The sequence below is a fragment of the Nanorana parkeri genome, unplaced genomic scaffold (genome assembly GCF_000935625.1).
Source record: "Nanorana parkeri isolate BGI_ZX_2015 unplaced genomic scaffold, ASM93562v1 scaffold885, whole genome shotgun sequence".
In the NCBI taxonomy this organism is placed as follows: domain Eukaryota; kingdom Metazoa; phylum Chordata; class Amphibia; order Anura; family Dicroglossidae; genus Nanorana; species Nanorana parkeri.
In genome coordinates this window covers 176751-191605 of record NW_017307153.1, presented here as the reverse complement: position 1 = coordinate 191605, position 14855 = coordinate 176751, and the positions used below count along the sequence as shown (strand labels likewise).

At 44.4% G+C, this 14855-nt stretch overlaps 1 protein-coding gene across 2 annotated transcripts in view; it reads right to left on the bottom strand.

Moving 5' to 3' along the window:
- RANGAP1 (Ran GTPase activating protein 1) overlaps positions 1-13864 on the bottom strand; it is a 38822-nt gene extending 24958 nt beyond the window's left edge. The window contains exons 1-5 of one of the 2 annotated variants that reach the window (XM_018565766.1): positions 13724-13864; positions 6979-7105; positions 6670-6797; positions 4380-4439; positions 2034-2213 (exon numbers count right to left, since the gene is read on the bottom strand). In XM_018565766.1, the coding sequence (XP_018421268.1) occupies positions 2034-2213; positions 4380-4439; positions 6670-6797; positions 6979-7090 (480 nt within the window). In that variant the 5' untranslated portion in view covers positions 7091-7105; positions 13724-13864. The remainder of the gene's footprint in view (positions 1-2033; positions 2214-4379; positions 4440-6669; positions 6798-6978; positions 7106-13723) is intronic. The other variant, XM_018565765.1, reaches the window with a different exon arrangement.
- Between the last annotated feature and the right edge of the window lie 991 nt (positions 13865-14855).

The window sequence follows — 14855 nt, the reverse complement described above, 5'->3', positions numbered from 1 at the left end:
CAAAGAGGTGTTCTCCAGTAAAGGATTTGTCAAAGAGGTGTTCCCCAATAAAGGATTTGCCAAAGAGGTGTTCCCCAGTAAAGGATTTGCCAAAGAGGTGTTCTCCAGTAAAGGATTTGTCAAAGAGGTGTTCCCCAATAAAGGATTTGCCAAAGAGGTGTTCCCCAGTAAAGGATTTGTCAAAGAGGTGTTCCTCAGTAAAGGGAATGCATTTAAGGAGCTTTTTGCAAAGAAGCTCCGCAGACCAACATTTAAGCCATAGGATCCATCGCAGATGGACTGACATGAGATTCATCCCGAAAATTCATCTGAGGGTTCCTGACAGGCCATCAACACAGTAGCACAAGGTCACAGGAAAGAGCTCCAACCATTTTAGAGTGGCAGGGACCATCAATATGAACTCCCTAGTCATACATTTGGACTATACAAAGTCTAAACACACAATAAATGTTGGAATCGAAGCGCCACACTTATTAAAATAGTCCAGATACATCTATATTCCATTTGGGTCAGGGGTACATTCAAGCAGAGTAGCCAACTGGCTGCTGACAGGCCTAAAGTACTCCCATAACAATGCAATAAAACTTTCGAGATGTAGGGATTGTACTTCACATACATGATTTCTCACATTAAGCCCTCAAGGGTGTGTGTTCTAGACCCCTGAAATACAATTCCTACTCTGCTTGAATGCTCGCCTAACCCTAATGGGATAAACTTATATCTGCATTATTTTAATTGGTGTGGCACATCGATTCCCACATCTGCTGTGTTCACTGTTAAGCCAAGGATACTGTGGAGATCCTTTGTTGACAGAAGCTGCCTACCCACTAGCCAGATCACCCATATTCACATCAGTTAACTATTGTTGAATGGGAAACACCAAGAGAATAACCACATTGGCCAGCTCTTTCATTCCACACTTTCATTTGTCTGTAAAAAGGCCTCAGTCACCAACAAAACCCAGTGTTGGCTGGTGTCTGTGTCTATCTGGAGTCAGGATGTCACCCCCATCTGTCATGTGACAGTACTTGGGCCTACAAATTGGACGCTAGACCCAAGTCACGTGGCAGAAGGTCACATGCTCTCCTATGGTCGAAAACAGTGGGTATGTTTCACTGACTATGCTAGAGGCAGAAATGGTGGGGGATTGCTGTAGGGGTATGTATCAGTGGGTTTGGGAGCCTAAATGGGCAAAATTACAATATCTCTTTAACAGAGGTGCAGTGATGTACTGCAACACATTGGACATATATAAAAGGGGGTACCACCATTTATTGTGAAAGGCACCTTATGCACTATATGGTAGTGGGCAATACACCTAATCACAAAGCACATGCTTTTGGAAAAAAAGTAATGTGCGCTTTAGGATGTGTTAGCGAGTTGTGGTGCATTGGCAGCTCATGCAAAATGAATAGGCTGCCTTAACGCAATACTCATTAACACACAACACAATGCGTGTTCATGTATATACAGTAATGCACCACAGCGCAAAATGTTTACGCAGCCTTAATTTTCTTTTTGTGTTTATTATATGTAATGTTTGTGTGTGTATGGAGAGTTGTTTTATTTGTACTGTACTGATTGTTTTTTGACCGTGTTAAACCAGACAAGTTAGGTCCACTTTTTATGGCCTAAGGGAATGCTGTGGATGTAAGGGTTAGCAAGCCAGCCTGCTGTAAGCAGTTCTTGTCCTACAGACTATTGCATCCATGGCAGTAAAAATAGTTAAAGCGCACTGTGCTCAGACTTTGGATATTAAAATATTTACATGTTCTTAACAGGCAGTAAAAGAGCTTTAAAACAAGTCATCTATGACATTTCTAACTACTACTTAAGTGCAGTTATTCATTCTCAAAAGAACCTTAGAGATCAGAAAAAGACCCTAAAATAAAGGTTTCTGTCAGTTTCTCAGCATAGTTTAACAGCTTTGTATTTACATTAGAGAGATGGCAGGCTGCCAAACTGGACCAAGAAACAGGGGCGCCCCATGCAAAGCTATTTGAGAATGGCTGAACTTAATTTAATTTAGTTACCTTTCCTCCACCAATACCCATGCCACAGTTGTTAAGTTTCAGTTCTTGCAGTGTAAAGCATGCGGGACTTTTGAGCAGAGCCTCGAACCCTCGCACACCATCTGGCCCAAAAGCATTGTCACTCAGATCAAGCTCTGTCAGATGAGCTTTTGCTGTCATCAAGGCATCACCCAGCGAAATCTAAAAGAAAAAAAAGAAGAGTATACAAAAACAAAAAGAAAGCAACTGTCCCTGGGGCATGGATTTTCTTTAGGTGTCTCAAAGCACACCTAAAGAAAAAAACCGTACACAAATTTTACCACTCCCCTTTTAACCACTTGCAGACCAGGTGTTTAGACACCTTTCCTGGCCAAGCCATTTTTCAGTACTCAGCGCTGCAGTACTTTGACATTTATTCCGTCATGCAACGCTGTACTGAAATTAAATTTTTTACCATTTTTTGGTAAAAAATGGCAAAGAGCGGAGGGAGACAACGCGGATCCTGATTTTAAATTTTGGGCTTTTCCCGCAGCACACGCGAGGGGGCGTGGCTGAGCAGACATCTAAAGACGCCCGCTCAGATCTAGAGAGCTCCTGGCCAGCCGATTTTTTACAACGGTCAGCCCGGGACGTGGTTAAAAACCCCAAACACAACAAACTCAACAGTCAGTCAATGATGGAAAAAGGAAAGTAATTCCAAAAATTTGACTTTCCACCATAAATGCAAATCTTTTAATGTGGACACTTGTTCCTGTGACAACCGTCTAAGAGAAGATATCCCCCACTTCCCGTTGAGCCTTCAGAAATATCCCTATTAAGACAGAGATGGCAACTAAAAAAAAAAAATCTGACAACAGTTTTAACCTTTTACTACTTTATCCACAATGAAAAAACTTTTGCATTTGGATATGCTTTAATCAATTAGGCTAACAAGTCTCCTTCAGGAGACTTACCTAGCCCAGGCCACATGGCAGGGTTGAGTGCAGCTTCTGAAGCTCCTGCAAATGATCGGGCCCAAATCACTTCCAACACAAAGCTAACAGTCTGCTTCTATGGGCTGCACACAGCCCCAGCTTGCTATGGCACAAACCTTAAGTCGATGGCAGAGAAAGGGTTAATAAACGCAGAGCAGGGTTTTTTTTTTTTTTAATCAAAACAGTGTACAAAATAAAAACTCAAATGGCCTAAAAATATTATAGTTATACAAATTAGTCACACAGTTATTGCCAAGTTATCCCACACATACTGACATTGCTAAATTTGGACTGGGCTCCTGGACATTAATGCCCTCTGGTCACAAGAGTGTTAAACAGTGGCAATTGAGTTGTAGTGCTTTTTTTGACATGTTGCGTTGATGTGTATTATATTTCGTCTGGTCCACAGCTGGAGCCAAAATATATTTTTTTTCCTTAGCTGCTTGCCATCTGCCCATTGTAAATACACGGGTGGACTTCCATGTACGTGGTTTTTTTCTCTACTCACTTGCACGCGAGCGAGCAGAATCCCGCCAGGTGTGTTAACAGTCTGTACCGGCTGTTACATACAAGCGTTCGGCCGGCTCCAAAGCCGGCTGATCACTTGTATTACAACATAAAGTGTGCGGAGGAGAGATACTTGCTGATCTCTCCTCCGATCTCTAAAAGCGGAAGTGATGTGTATTACATCACTTCCGCCTTTAGCTGTCATTTCTCTGGCTGCTGTAGCCAGGGAAAAAGCTGGTGAAGCAGATTTCTGCTTCATCCGCTTCTTTGGGGGTCCCAAGGTGACATTGGGGGTCTTAGAGAGGACCTGTCATTGTATATTGGCTATCACATAGGAGGCTTGTTAGCCTCCTATGTCATAGCAATAAAGTTAAGTGTAAAAAAATTAGTCACATATTAACCACTTCCTGGTCGGAGCAATTTCTTACTATTTGCACACAAATGGTAAAATCTGAATTTTTGGCCAGAAAAAAACCTTTCAGACCCCCAAACTATTATATATTTTCGGAAAGCAGAGGCGCTGTAAAATAAAAAAAATGCTAGGTGCAATTTTTTGTGTCGCTTGGTATTTGCGCAAATGTTTATCAAACCAGCACGTTTGTGTGAACTGGGCCTACTGGAAACAGTGGATTTTAGCTTGTTATTGAGTTGGGCCTGCAATTCTAACAAATGACTTGTTTAATTTGAAGAGCAGAATATACGGTATATATATATATATATATATATACACACAGAAATATTTCAAATGTTTTTTACCTAAACAATAATTTTACTTGAAACGCTACATGTAAAACTAGTTTATTCCCATAATTTAGACATCTAAGTTATATGTTGTAGCCCAGAAAAAAATGGTATGCGAGAAATTGGTACATGGAATTATACTTACTAATGCGGGAGGAATTTCAGATCGGAGTCTCCCTGTGAACATATCACTCCAGTGGCAACGCTAGAATAAAGAAATTGTAAAATCTAAAATTATCAAGATTGGCAGCATACTACCGTACATTAAATAAAAACACATTTCAAGTTTGTGAAGTCCAAGTTATACTTTACAATATCAACATTGGCCATGTGTCCTTTAATATAGTGGATATGTAAGACGTTTTTAGTGGATGTTTGGATTATGTTTATCTAGGACCAGCACCAGCAGTAACTATAATAACGCTTCAGCAGACCTCTATGGACATAATCCTCATAATGATGTCACCTGCAATATCACTTTGATCCTGCATAGCAGTCATAGCAGAAGTCTAATCCAGGGAAAGCGCATAGATCAAGCAGTACTGGTCCCATGGAGCTACTGTCACATCTTCATCTGTCCTTACAACAAACCTGACCTGCTCTCTGTTGAGATGGGACGCCATGAGATCTACATCTAGCGTCCCACGTGAGAAAGGTCTGATGAACACTGGGCCATTCCCTGGGGTCCGGTCTATGCTCACTGAAGTAGTCTGTCTGCCAACTGCACTGCCTGGAGTGCACACTGTGGAGATGTCCAAAGCACACCTTTCTCTCTTATGTAGGTTGTGATCCACTTCGCAAACACCCACTGGATTCTTGGCACCCCTCTAGAGATTTACACAAGCCACAGCCATGGCATAGTCTGACTGAACTTTTACTGAGAGTCCCCTAGGAGATTTATCCAGCAATGAAAAGTCAGCTGAATCACTTGAAGGCCCAGGGCATTGAGGGACAACTGAGATTCCCAAAGTTTTTGTGCAAAGGGGACCACAGCGAAGGAGGTTACCATGCACTTGTCCAGTGGCCTTAGATTAAAAGATCATATTTATCCTCAGCTCTTGAGGGAGGTTGTCCAGAACAGGACGTTGTTGAGGTATCCCACTGCCGAGATACCTCCCATGTGTAAAAAGAGACAGAACTAGGGCTAACACTTTGGTAAACACCCGTGGGCACATGTCAGTGCAAAAACAGGAGACACAGTTACATCATACAGATTTGGGATATACTACTGTCTACAGGAGGATTGGACTCTGGCACACTGAAAAACTGCAAGCCAGTCCCCAATCATGTTTTAGTTATTTGGTAAAGAAGTACCAAGAGCATGAACAGAAACACAGATGGGTTGAAACTGTGTTCCTGTTAACAGACTTCAATGTCCTAAAGCTGTGCAACTGAGGGATGGTAACACAGCAACCACCGCTAAGGCTGGCCATTCACAGATTTATTTTTTTTTCGTCCAACCCGTGTGCTGAACGAAAAAATAGACATGATTCCCCCTTCAAAAGCGTGTGAATCGAGGAACCCTGATGTTTACATAAAGCGGCTGCCGCCACCTGTCGACCAGAGCAGGCAGCTCATTGGCTACCGGCTCTGTCTGTTCGAAAATTTTCAATTCAATCAGTTGATCGAGGGATGCTGGCCGAAAAGGTTCCTCAAAAAGCGGCCTAAATTCGCACAGTGTACAAGCACATTGACTCAAAAGGAACAGGGGTCTGCCTACAGCCAAGAGGCCATCTAAAAGTTAAATGCCCAAATCTGAACCAGATGATGCCAAGCCTGCTACCAGATAAAAGAGCCAGCACCATGAAAGAGGGAATGGAGAATCAACCTAAATCTCAGTGCAGTAAAAAAGGACATTGCCAAGGGGGAAGACTGCAAATAGAAGGGAACACCTACCTGGAATGAGCGTGCAGCTGATCAACCAGAACCGAAAACAGGTGGAACAACAACAATTTTCCACATAGGGAGGAAAAGATCAAACCTGATATGATGAACAAGAGAAGGGGACAAGACCCCAACAGGTCCCAAAGAGGAATCTAAACAAAACATTTTAGTCAGTGTGTCCCCAGTCTTTCTATTAGGACAGTTTCCTGTGAAACTGAGAGAGAAGCTTGCAAAGTTCTGCTAAACAGAGTTCTCTAAAAAGTAAGACATTTAAAAAAATTTTTTTTTATATATGCTGTGTGAATAGAAACACATAAACATATAGTGAGGTTTTCTCAATTTTTACTGCAAAAGTGAAAATACACTTTAAACTTAGCCACTGGTGCTGGCCCCTTGGGTTGCTTGTTTGTTTTACCTAGCATCTTCCTGCAGATAGCAATATAAAGCCACATATCTAATGTATAAAGCTGCGTCCGTCAAAGAGCGATAAACACATTTAAGATCATTAACTTATAATGACAATGTTTCAATCAAAAAGCTATCATGGTTACCTTCAGATCTGGCTTATTTTCCAAAGCCTTAGCAATGGCCTTAGCTGCTTCCACACCCACAGTGTTGCCTTCCAGACGCAATGCCTGTAGCCCCTCATACTCAATAATTTCCTGTTTCACTTCTTCAGCTACAAATTTAAAAAAAATATTAAATACAGAACAAAAAACTATACTGAAGCAACAATTCTAAGTTAAAATATTAAAGTTCCAGGGAAGATGAAAGCTTCTCAACAAGATGGCATAAATAATAAGTTACAAAGCTACATCCACAAAACTGTAATAACAAGTTATTTACACAGTAAGACTTACCATCTTCAGCTGTGTTGAGCTTCAGAGTTCTGCCTTTAAAGCTCAGCTCTCCCCCTCCCACCTTAGTCTTTGCCAGGGAATCAGCCAACTGTGAGATATCTTCGGAAGCCATGTTACCTGGCTTGAGCTATTAAAAGAACAAGATGAAATGACAAGAGAAACAAAACTAGACAAGCAAGTTTTTCAATACGCACACTTACCGAACATAATGGCAATACCTTATATCATAGCTGTAAAGTAAACCAGCCTCATAATTATTTAAAATAAACCTGTCAGAAGAATTTTAAAAATTAAACTTCTAAAACGCAAGTACCATAAGGTGACATTTTCTACCATAAAAAGGAAATCTTTATGACTACTCAACTTCCCAAAATAAATAAAGGAGCAATTGTTTTAGCACAACAAACTTCACCCAACCTGACACTCTGTAATTATTAATATTACTAATGTATATAGCACTGACCCTATTCTACACCAAAACGAAACTGATTATTTCTGGATGCCAATAAAATCACTGTGCAGGTGCAGTAACATGCAGCAGGTGGGAGTCCCAATTATGACGTGGTGTCACTCGGCATCATTCTCCTGTGATCCCAGAGCAACTTGAAGGTGTACCCCTAGAAGGCAGGTCCATGATGCCCTGTACTAACAGGAAGTGGGTTGAATGATGCAGGAAGTAATTGAACCTGGAATGGAAGCATCATTTACGTTTGCCTGTACCATTTTAAATTTTTATTTTTATCAAACTGCATTTGAAATTTAAAGTGAACCTGTTGCTTTGCTCTGCAGGTTTTAAATAGGATTTGTGTACTCACCGTAAAATCCTTTTTCTCTGCGTTCATTGAAGGACACAGTGTGTATATAGAAGATCTTGAAAACACAGGGTATTGCGCTACCTACAGGAGAAGGACAATAGGCACACAAAAAACAGCCTAAGGCCGGCCTATGCTGGGGGCCAAACCCCCACCTGCTGACCAGCCTCCAGTAAGTAACAAACAGTAAGGAAAACACTCCCACGCAGACACAGAGAGGCCGGGTGCTGTGTCCTTCAATTAATGCAGAGAAAAGGATTTTACGGTGAGCACAAAAATCCTATTTTCTCTTTTGTTCATTGAAGGACACGGGGAATTTATCAAAACTGGAACAGACAAAATCAGGAGCAGCTCTGCTAAGTATCGGTAATTGGTATCGGCGAGTACTTATAAAAAAGTATCGGTACTCGTACTCGGTCTTAAAAAAGTGGTATCGCTGCATCCCTAATGGAAACCAATCAGCTTCTCTCTTCAGTTTGTTTGGTTAATATGTTAAAATGGAAGAGAGAAACTGATTGGATGCCATGCACAGCTGCTCCAGATTTGGTCTGCTCCAGTTTTGATAAAATCCCGTCAGTATGTAGATCAAAGATCTTAAAACCACAGGGACATCGCAAAGCAGTACAACATGAGGGGCGGGCAAAAGAAACAAATCCCACCAAAACAACCTTCTACAGGGCCGCATGCAAAACGTTGCACCCCAAAACTCGCATTCACAGATGCTAGCTCATCAACTTTATAGAGCCTGGAAAAGGTGTGAGCAGAAGACTAATCGGCCACTTCACAAATCTGAGAAATCAAGGCACTATGCTGAAAAGCCCAGGACGCCACAACACCCCCAGTAGAAAGAGCCGTGACAGCAAAAAGAAGCCCACTGTTGTGGAAAACCGAATCATCTGAACTTCCAACACACATGAGAAGACAGGAATCTGCCGACATCCAGCGACCAGGAACCGTCCAAAAGAGACTTGGCTCGCAACAGAAGAACATCCATATACCCCACGATCAAAATTCCCCTGCGTCGCAGCAATGCTGCAACGGAGCCAGAATCTAGGTGAATACCCTTGGCGCTGACGCCAGACCAAGAGGCAGCTCCACAATTGGAAGTGATCCTCCCCAACATCAAAGCAAAGGGAAACGCTGATGAGTGCGAAAGATTGGCACACGGAGAAGGCATCCTTAATGTAGAAGGAGGCAAGGAGGTCCCCCTGGTAGAGAGACACCACCACTGAACAAAACAATCCATCCTGAACTGAGCATACCAGTTTGCAGACCCAGGTGCCAGAAATGTGAGACCCTAATGGACTGTGAACTCTTGATGATGACACCTCACCCCAAGAGACCAAGATGGGGTCGATGCGGAGGAAGGTACTTCAGCGGACCTGGAAGACTTGTACTGTAAGGGACACATGGCAGCCATAGAAGTAGAAATTCCAGAGGAATTGTTGCGCTTATCCACAGCAGAGGAGGGACGAAAAAGCCGATTGTGGGCCGAGAAAGACGGGTCGGGTTAGCAACACTGATCTACGGACTTCTGTGCTTGAGGTATAAAAGGTGCTCTTACTCCCTGTAAGGTTTCTAATAATCTCATCCAGGGCCGCGCCATTAAGGCAGTCCCCCTTAACAGGTAGATCATTATAAACCATCTGAGAGGACTTGTTGGCAGACCAGCATTCAAGCCACAACAGCCACAGCAATTCAAGCCACAATCAACAATAGCAGAAAGACAGTTGTAAAACCAGAAGGCCAGCGAATAGCGCAGCATAACAAATATACTACAGACCTTGTACCATTCGGTCAGCCAGTTCAACACAGGCAGGGGGACCCTGTACATTGGCCAGACCCAGGTGCAACAGTTTCGCCCACCTCGTCAAAGTCTGAAAGCTAAATGCAGAGGCCAAGAATGGATGCGTCAGAGTTCCCGCGATGTCATACATGATGCCCAAAGTCACCTCTGTCTTGCTATCTGTGGGATCCCAGAAGAAAGGGAGTCCTCCTCTGGAACGACCGTGACCTAATTAAGACGCGAAACAGGCGAATCTACCAATGGTGGCAAGGCCCATTTCCTTAAAGTGGCAACAAAGAGAAAAATTTGGTAGGACGCCGCCATTCCCTGTGTGGCTTCACAGTGCCCCAAGCACCAGAGGGACCCTCCCCCTGACAACGAGCCACCAATGGAGCCGGTGGACCGCATCCTAAATTACTGGCCACTGTACTCCCCGCTCCGAGCACAGCAGACGCGCTGGACACCAAGCACCAGAGGGAGCCTCCCCCTAGGCAATGAGCTGCTGATCGAGCCAGCAGGCCGCAGCCGCTCCTTAAATTGATGGCCAGCCCAAGAAGCACATCACCGGGCACACGTGGTGGTGTAAGGAGCCCCGCAGCCCATACACACAAATGGGCAGCAGAGCACAGGCTCCACTCAGCCATCCACCTCCCAAAGTGAGAATCTGAGAGGGGGGAAACGCAGTCATTTTGGTGTAAGGGCTGCAACCCCCTTGTGATGCCACTGTGAATGTACAGTATGCAGAGTAGGGATGCACTGAAATTTCGGCCGCCGAAACACACCGGCCGAAGATGGCACTTTGGGCAAAATTTAATACCCACCTTGTAACATGGAAGGGGGGTCCCCGCGGGCAGTCGGAGGTCTGACGCGCTGTTTCCTGCAGCACCTGTCTCCATCGTTCCCTGCCGCTCTGTGAAGTTCGCCGTGTGGAGCAGCCGTGTAGTGCACACTGTGTCTCTTCTTAAAAGGTACAGCACACAATTTTTAAGGAAGAACCCCGCCTCTGGAGATGACCACACCCTGATGTCAACAGGTACAAATACTAGCCTCACACATCATTCCATGCTTGGTTATTACAGTGTTAGTGCCCATAGTGCCTAGCGTATTGTCTGCATTGTATATCCTGTGTACCGAACCTAGCCTACTTCCTGACCACGATTCTTGTTGCCTGCATTCTTGTTGCATGAGTTTTGGATATCGATTTGGCTACGAAGTTTCTGGACTGCTCCTATGCTGGTCACCACCACACGAGAGACCGTGCATTATCCGGTTTACTCGTGTGGAGGTGCCGTTTGTATTGGCAAGTCCCCTGCATCTGGGCTCCTACGTTTCCTGATACAAAATGCCGAAAGTACAGTTTTTCGGCCGAAATTGCGGTGCATCCATAGTTTCTCTCCTCAAGAGCAGTGTCCACTGGGGAGGAGGGAAACATTCAGAAGGCTGAGCGGGGAGGAGAGCGTTGTGAGCGTGTCACAGGAGGCTGAGCTCTCCTTCCGCACCGCCCTGCTTGGCCTCTTGTAACAGGCAGAGACTCAGGATAGAGAGCGGGGAGGAGACAGCTGTCACAGGAGGCCAAGCCGGCAGGGCAGGGAAGTAGTCAGCTGTCAGTGGTGTCCGAGCTCTCCTACCCGCAACGCCCGCTCAGCCCCCTGTGACAGCCGAAGGAGTCAGTTACAGGCACTCAACGATCAGCTGATCATTGAGTTTTTGTAAATAATGGAGGACATAGAGGGGGAATTCATCAAAACTGGAGCAGCTGTCCATGGCAACCAATCAGCTTCCCTCTCCAGTTTGTTCAGTTAAGATTTGAAAATGAAAGAGAGATGATGATTGGTTGCAATGCACAGCTGCTCCAGATTTTGTCTGCTCCAGTTTTGATAAATTCCCCTTAGTATGTTTACTGTGTCCCCAATTATGAATGAAGAGGAAGTGCTCTACATCACTTCCTGTTCTTAATAATTGTGGACATAGTAACTCCACAGTCTATGTATGGACAGGAACACTCAGAATAGAGGCTTCCTGTTCATTCATAACAGGGGCTACAGAAAAAGAAATTGAGGACTCTGTGTCCTCAATCTCTTTTTCTATTATTATAGGTAGGGATGCACCGATACCGGTTTTCCGGTATCGAGTACCGATATATTTTTTTGGTACTCGCCGATACCGAAAGTCCCATTAAGGAAGCCGAGCGGCGTGTAATGACTTGCTGCTCGGCTTTCTGATTAGCCAGCTCCATGCTCCCTCATCACCAGGTGACGAGGAAGCATGGAGCCGGCTTTCTGGCCAATCAGGAAGCTGTGCAGCGTAAAATGACTCGCCGCCAGGCTTTCTGATTAGCCAGCTTCCCAACCAATCAGGAAGCCGGCTGGCGAATTATTACACGCAGCCCCGCTTCCATATAATACAATGCAATTGGGACAGATGGATAATACTCATTGGCCTGTCAGGGCAGAATACGCAGCTCAGACTACAACCCTCCCAAACACAGCGCACACAGCGGCAGCCCAGACAACTCTCTTCCCCCTGTACTCACACCGGCCGCCTCACCTGGTGCACTTTGCCATCGTAGAAGTCCTTACTAAGGTCGCTGACAAACATGACTGGCCAACCAGGAAGCCGGGGGCGGGTAATGATTGGCCGGGAAGCAAGCTACATGCTCCCTGGTGACGAGGGAACATAGACCCGCCTTCCCGACCAATCAGGAAGCCGGGCAGCATGTAATGACTTGCCATCCGGCTTCCTGTTACCGGAAGTTCCAGTATCGGGACAGGCACAGCAGGACACAGCGGGACAGGAGTACTCGCCCAAATGCTCGGTATCGGCACCGACACGGATACCTGTATTGTATCTGTGCATCCATAATTACAGGTACAGTAAAATCCCCATTATCCGGCATGCACAGGAATTGGTAGACTCCGGATAAATGTAGTTTCTGGTTGCATGAGAGTTACTGTTTAAAATAGGTCTAACTAATGACATACCCGATACTATACCATATTATAACAAACTCTGTATTGACATCATATTAATATTGAAATGCAGTAATCAAAAGCAAAGAAAAATAGACACACTTAAAACAAATAGGCCCACGATAGTTTCCAGGATAATACATGCCACAGATCAGCAAGTACACGGGACTTTGGAGTGTGGGAGGAAACCCACACACATGGAGAACATGCATACTCCTTGCAGACAGTGACCTGGCCGGGATTCCAACCACGGACCCAAGTGCTGCAAGGCAAAAGTGCTAACCACTGTGCTGCCCTATTTCAAAAGGGAAATATCAGGGGCCTGTTCAGACCCGTTATTTCCCTAGTGTCACCGACAGTAAAGTAAACAAAAATAAAATATTAAAACAAGTTAGAAGAAAAAATATTTTCGGTTACAGTTTGACAAATGTTTTATTTTCGGTTTTGGTCTGAAAATTCCATCCACCTCAAATGTAAAGCTCTTCATAAATTGTTGGCGCTATATAAATACCAATAATAAATCGTTTTAGGGTTACCAACAAAACTGCCCAGGCAATATTAGAATATGTTGTAGGATAAGCAATAAAGGGGGTAATTCAATAAAGCCTTAAAGGAGAATTATGAGTCGAGTGATTTGGGGCGGGCACAGCTGGCTCTGCCTCTGGATAGGCAGAGCCAGCTGTCAATCCCGCAGCTGGGTTCTATCCCGGCTGCAGCGTCTCAGTATGTATGCTGTAGCTCGCAGTATACTTAACTTTGGGTCACAGGAGAACGCTAGTTTGTGTTCTCCCGTGACAGGGAAAAGCCCTGACCCCATAGTTCTCCTTTAACGTTACTTTTCTGGCAGCATGGTCCTTTAAATTGAAAATTTAAAGGGTTTTTAAATCCTGTGCCATATATATATATATATATATATATACACACACCGAGAGATAATTGTATCGGTTTATAGTGTTCACAAAATTTACTTAGGTACGTCAGCTCATTATTAAGGCGCAAGATACGAGCGAACCCCGCCATACAAGTGTCTCCTCGTCAGGGAGTCACAATACGGAAGAGACAGTGCTGACAGGAACATCCCGCCAAAACCGCTCAAAGCATCAGATATGAACGTTTCCACTGACACACCAGTACCACTTCCCTTATAAAGCTACATACACTAACAGGAAGATGCTTACCGGCTACCGATCTTCAGGCCCGTCACACCACACGCTGCTAATGGCGAACCGGGTTTTTTTTTTTCCTCTTTGAAACAGCAGACTTGCCGACAACGGCTGCGCTCGCAAAGGCTTATGGGATTTGAAGTTCTAAGTAGCGAGAAACGTCTTTCTGCTACTACAGGGTATACTACAAATACCGACATGCTGTGCGCGCAGAGGGACCGTACGTGGGACGATTTCGAGACTCGAGTATTGCTAATGTTGAAATAGCGGTGCACGCCATGTTTTGTGTCAGTGGCTGACGCTGCTATTAGTCAGAGCAGGGTAGTGATCATGTGGAGGCACTGGAGGGTTTATTGTGTAAATCTTGTGGCTTTTTTTTTTCCATTGACAGTATCCTGTACTGACCGGAGAGGGAGTTTGATATTGTGAGATGAGCGATGTGTATTATTTACACACGGATGGTAATAGTCCTTACAGAAGCCTAAACTTTTGTTGTTGCATGCCATATCATCTCACCCTGACATCTAGGAAGTTGCCATGTTTTAGGGTTGTTGTCTCTATCCCCCCCCTTGTCATGCCCTGTGTGATGTTGAAGTGGGCATTTTTTTAAATTTTTTTAAAAGCAGAATTTCCCATTCAGCACCAAAATGACCAGGTAAACTCACTGGTGCTTTTTAGATGTGTGCTCCTGCAAAAAAAACAGTTTTTGTTTCTGATGTTTTCTTCGTTTTTCAGGATTCTGGTCTGAAAGTCAATTCATTTCGGAATGCAAATCCAGTCCACAGAAACAGTTTTTAAAAATCCAGTGTGCGGTTCCCTCCGGCAATTCATACCAGACCTTTCAGGACAGGATTGGAAGGAATTTTAGGGCGAACCCCAATGCCAAAAACAAAAAACTTTGGGTCCCCCACTAAAATCCCTTACCAGACCCTTGATCAGAGCAGTGGGGGGAGGGGATGATGTAAAGATGGCCGCAGTCCACACAACAAAATCTTACGGGCTGGGTACCAGACACAGGTCACAAGAAAAGGGTGCATGAGTAGTCCAATAAAACATGGCTGCTATGCTGCTCCCTTGAGGAGGAGGAAGAATATCCCAAATTAGGAGGCCATATAAAATGGCTGATATGCATGATTTTTTTTGGGGG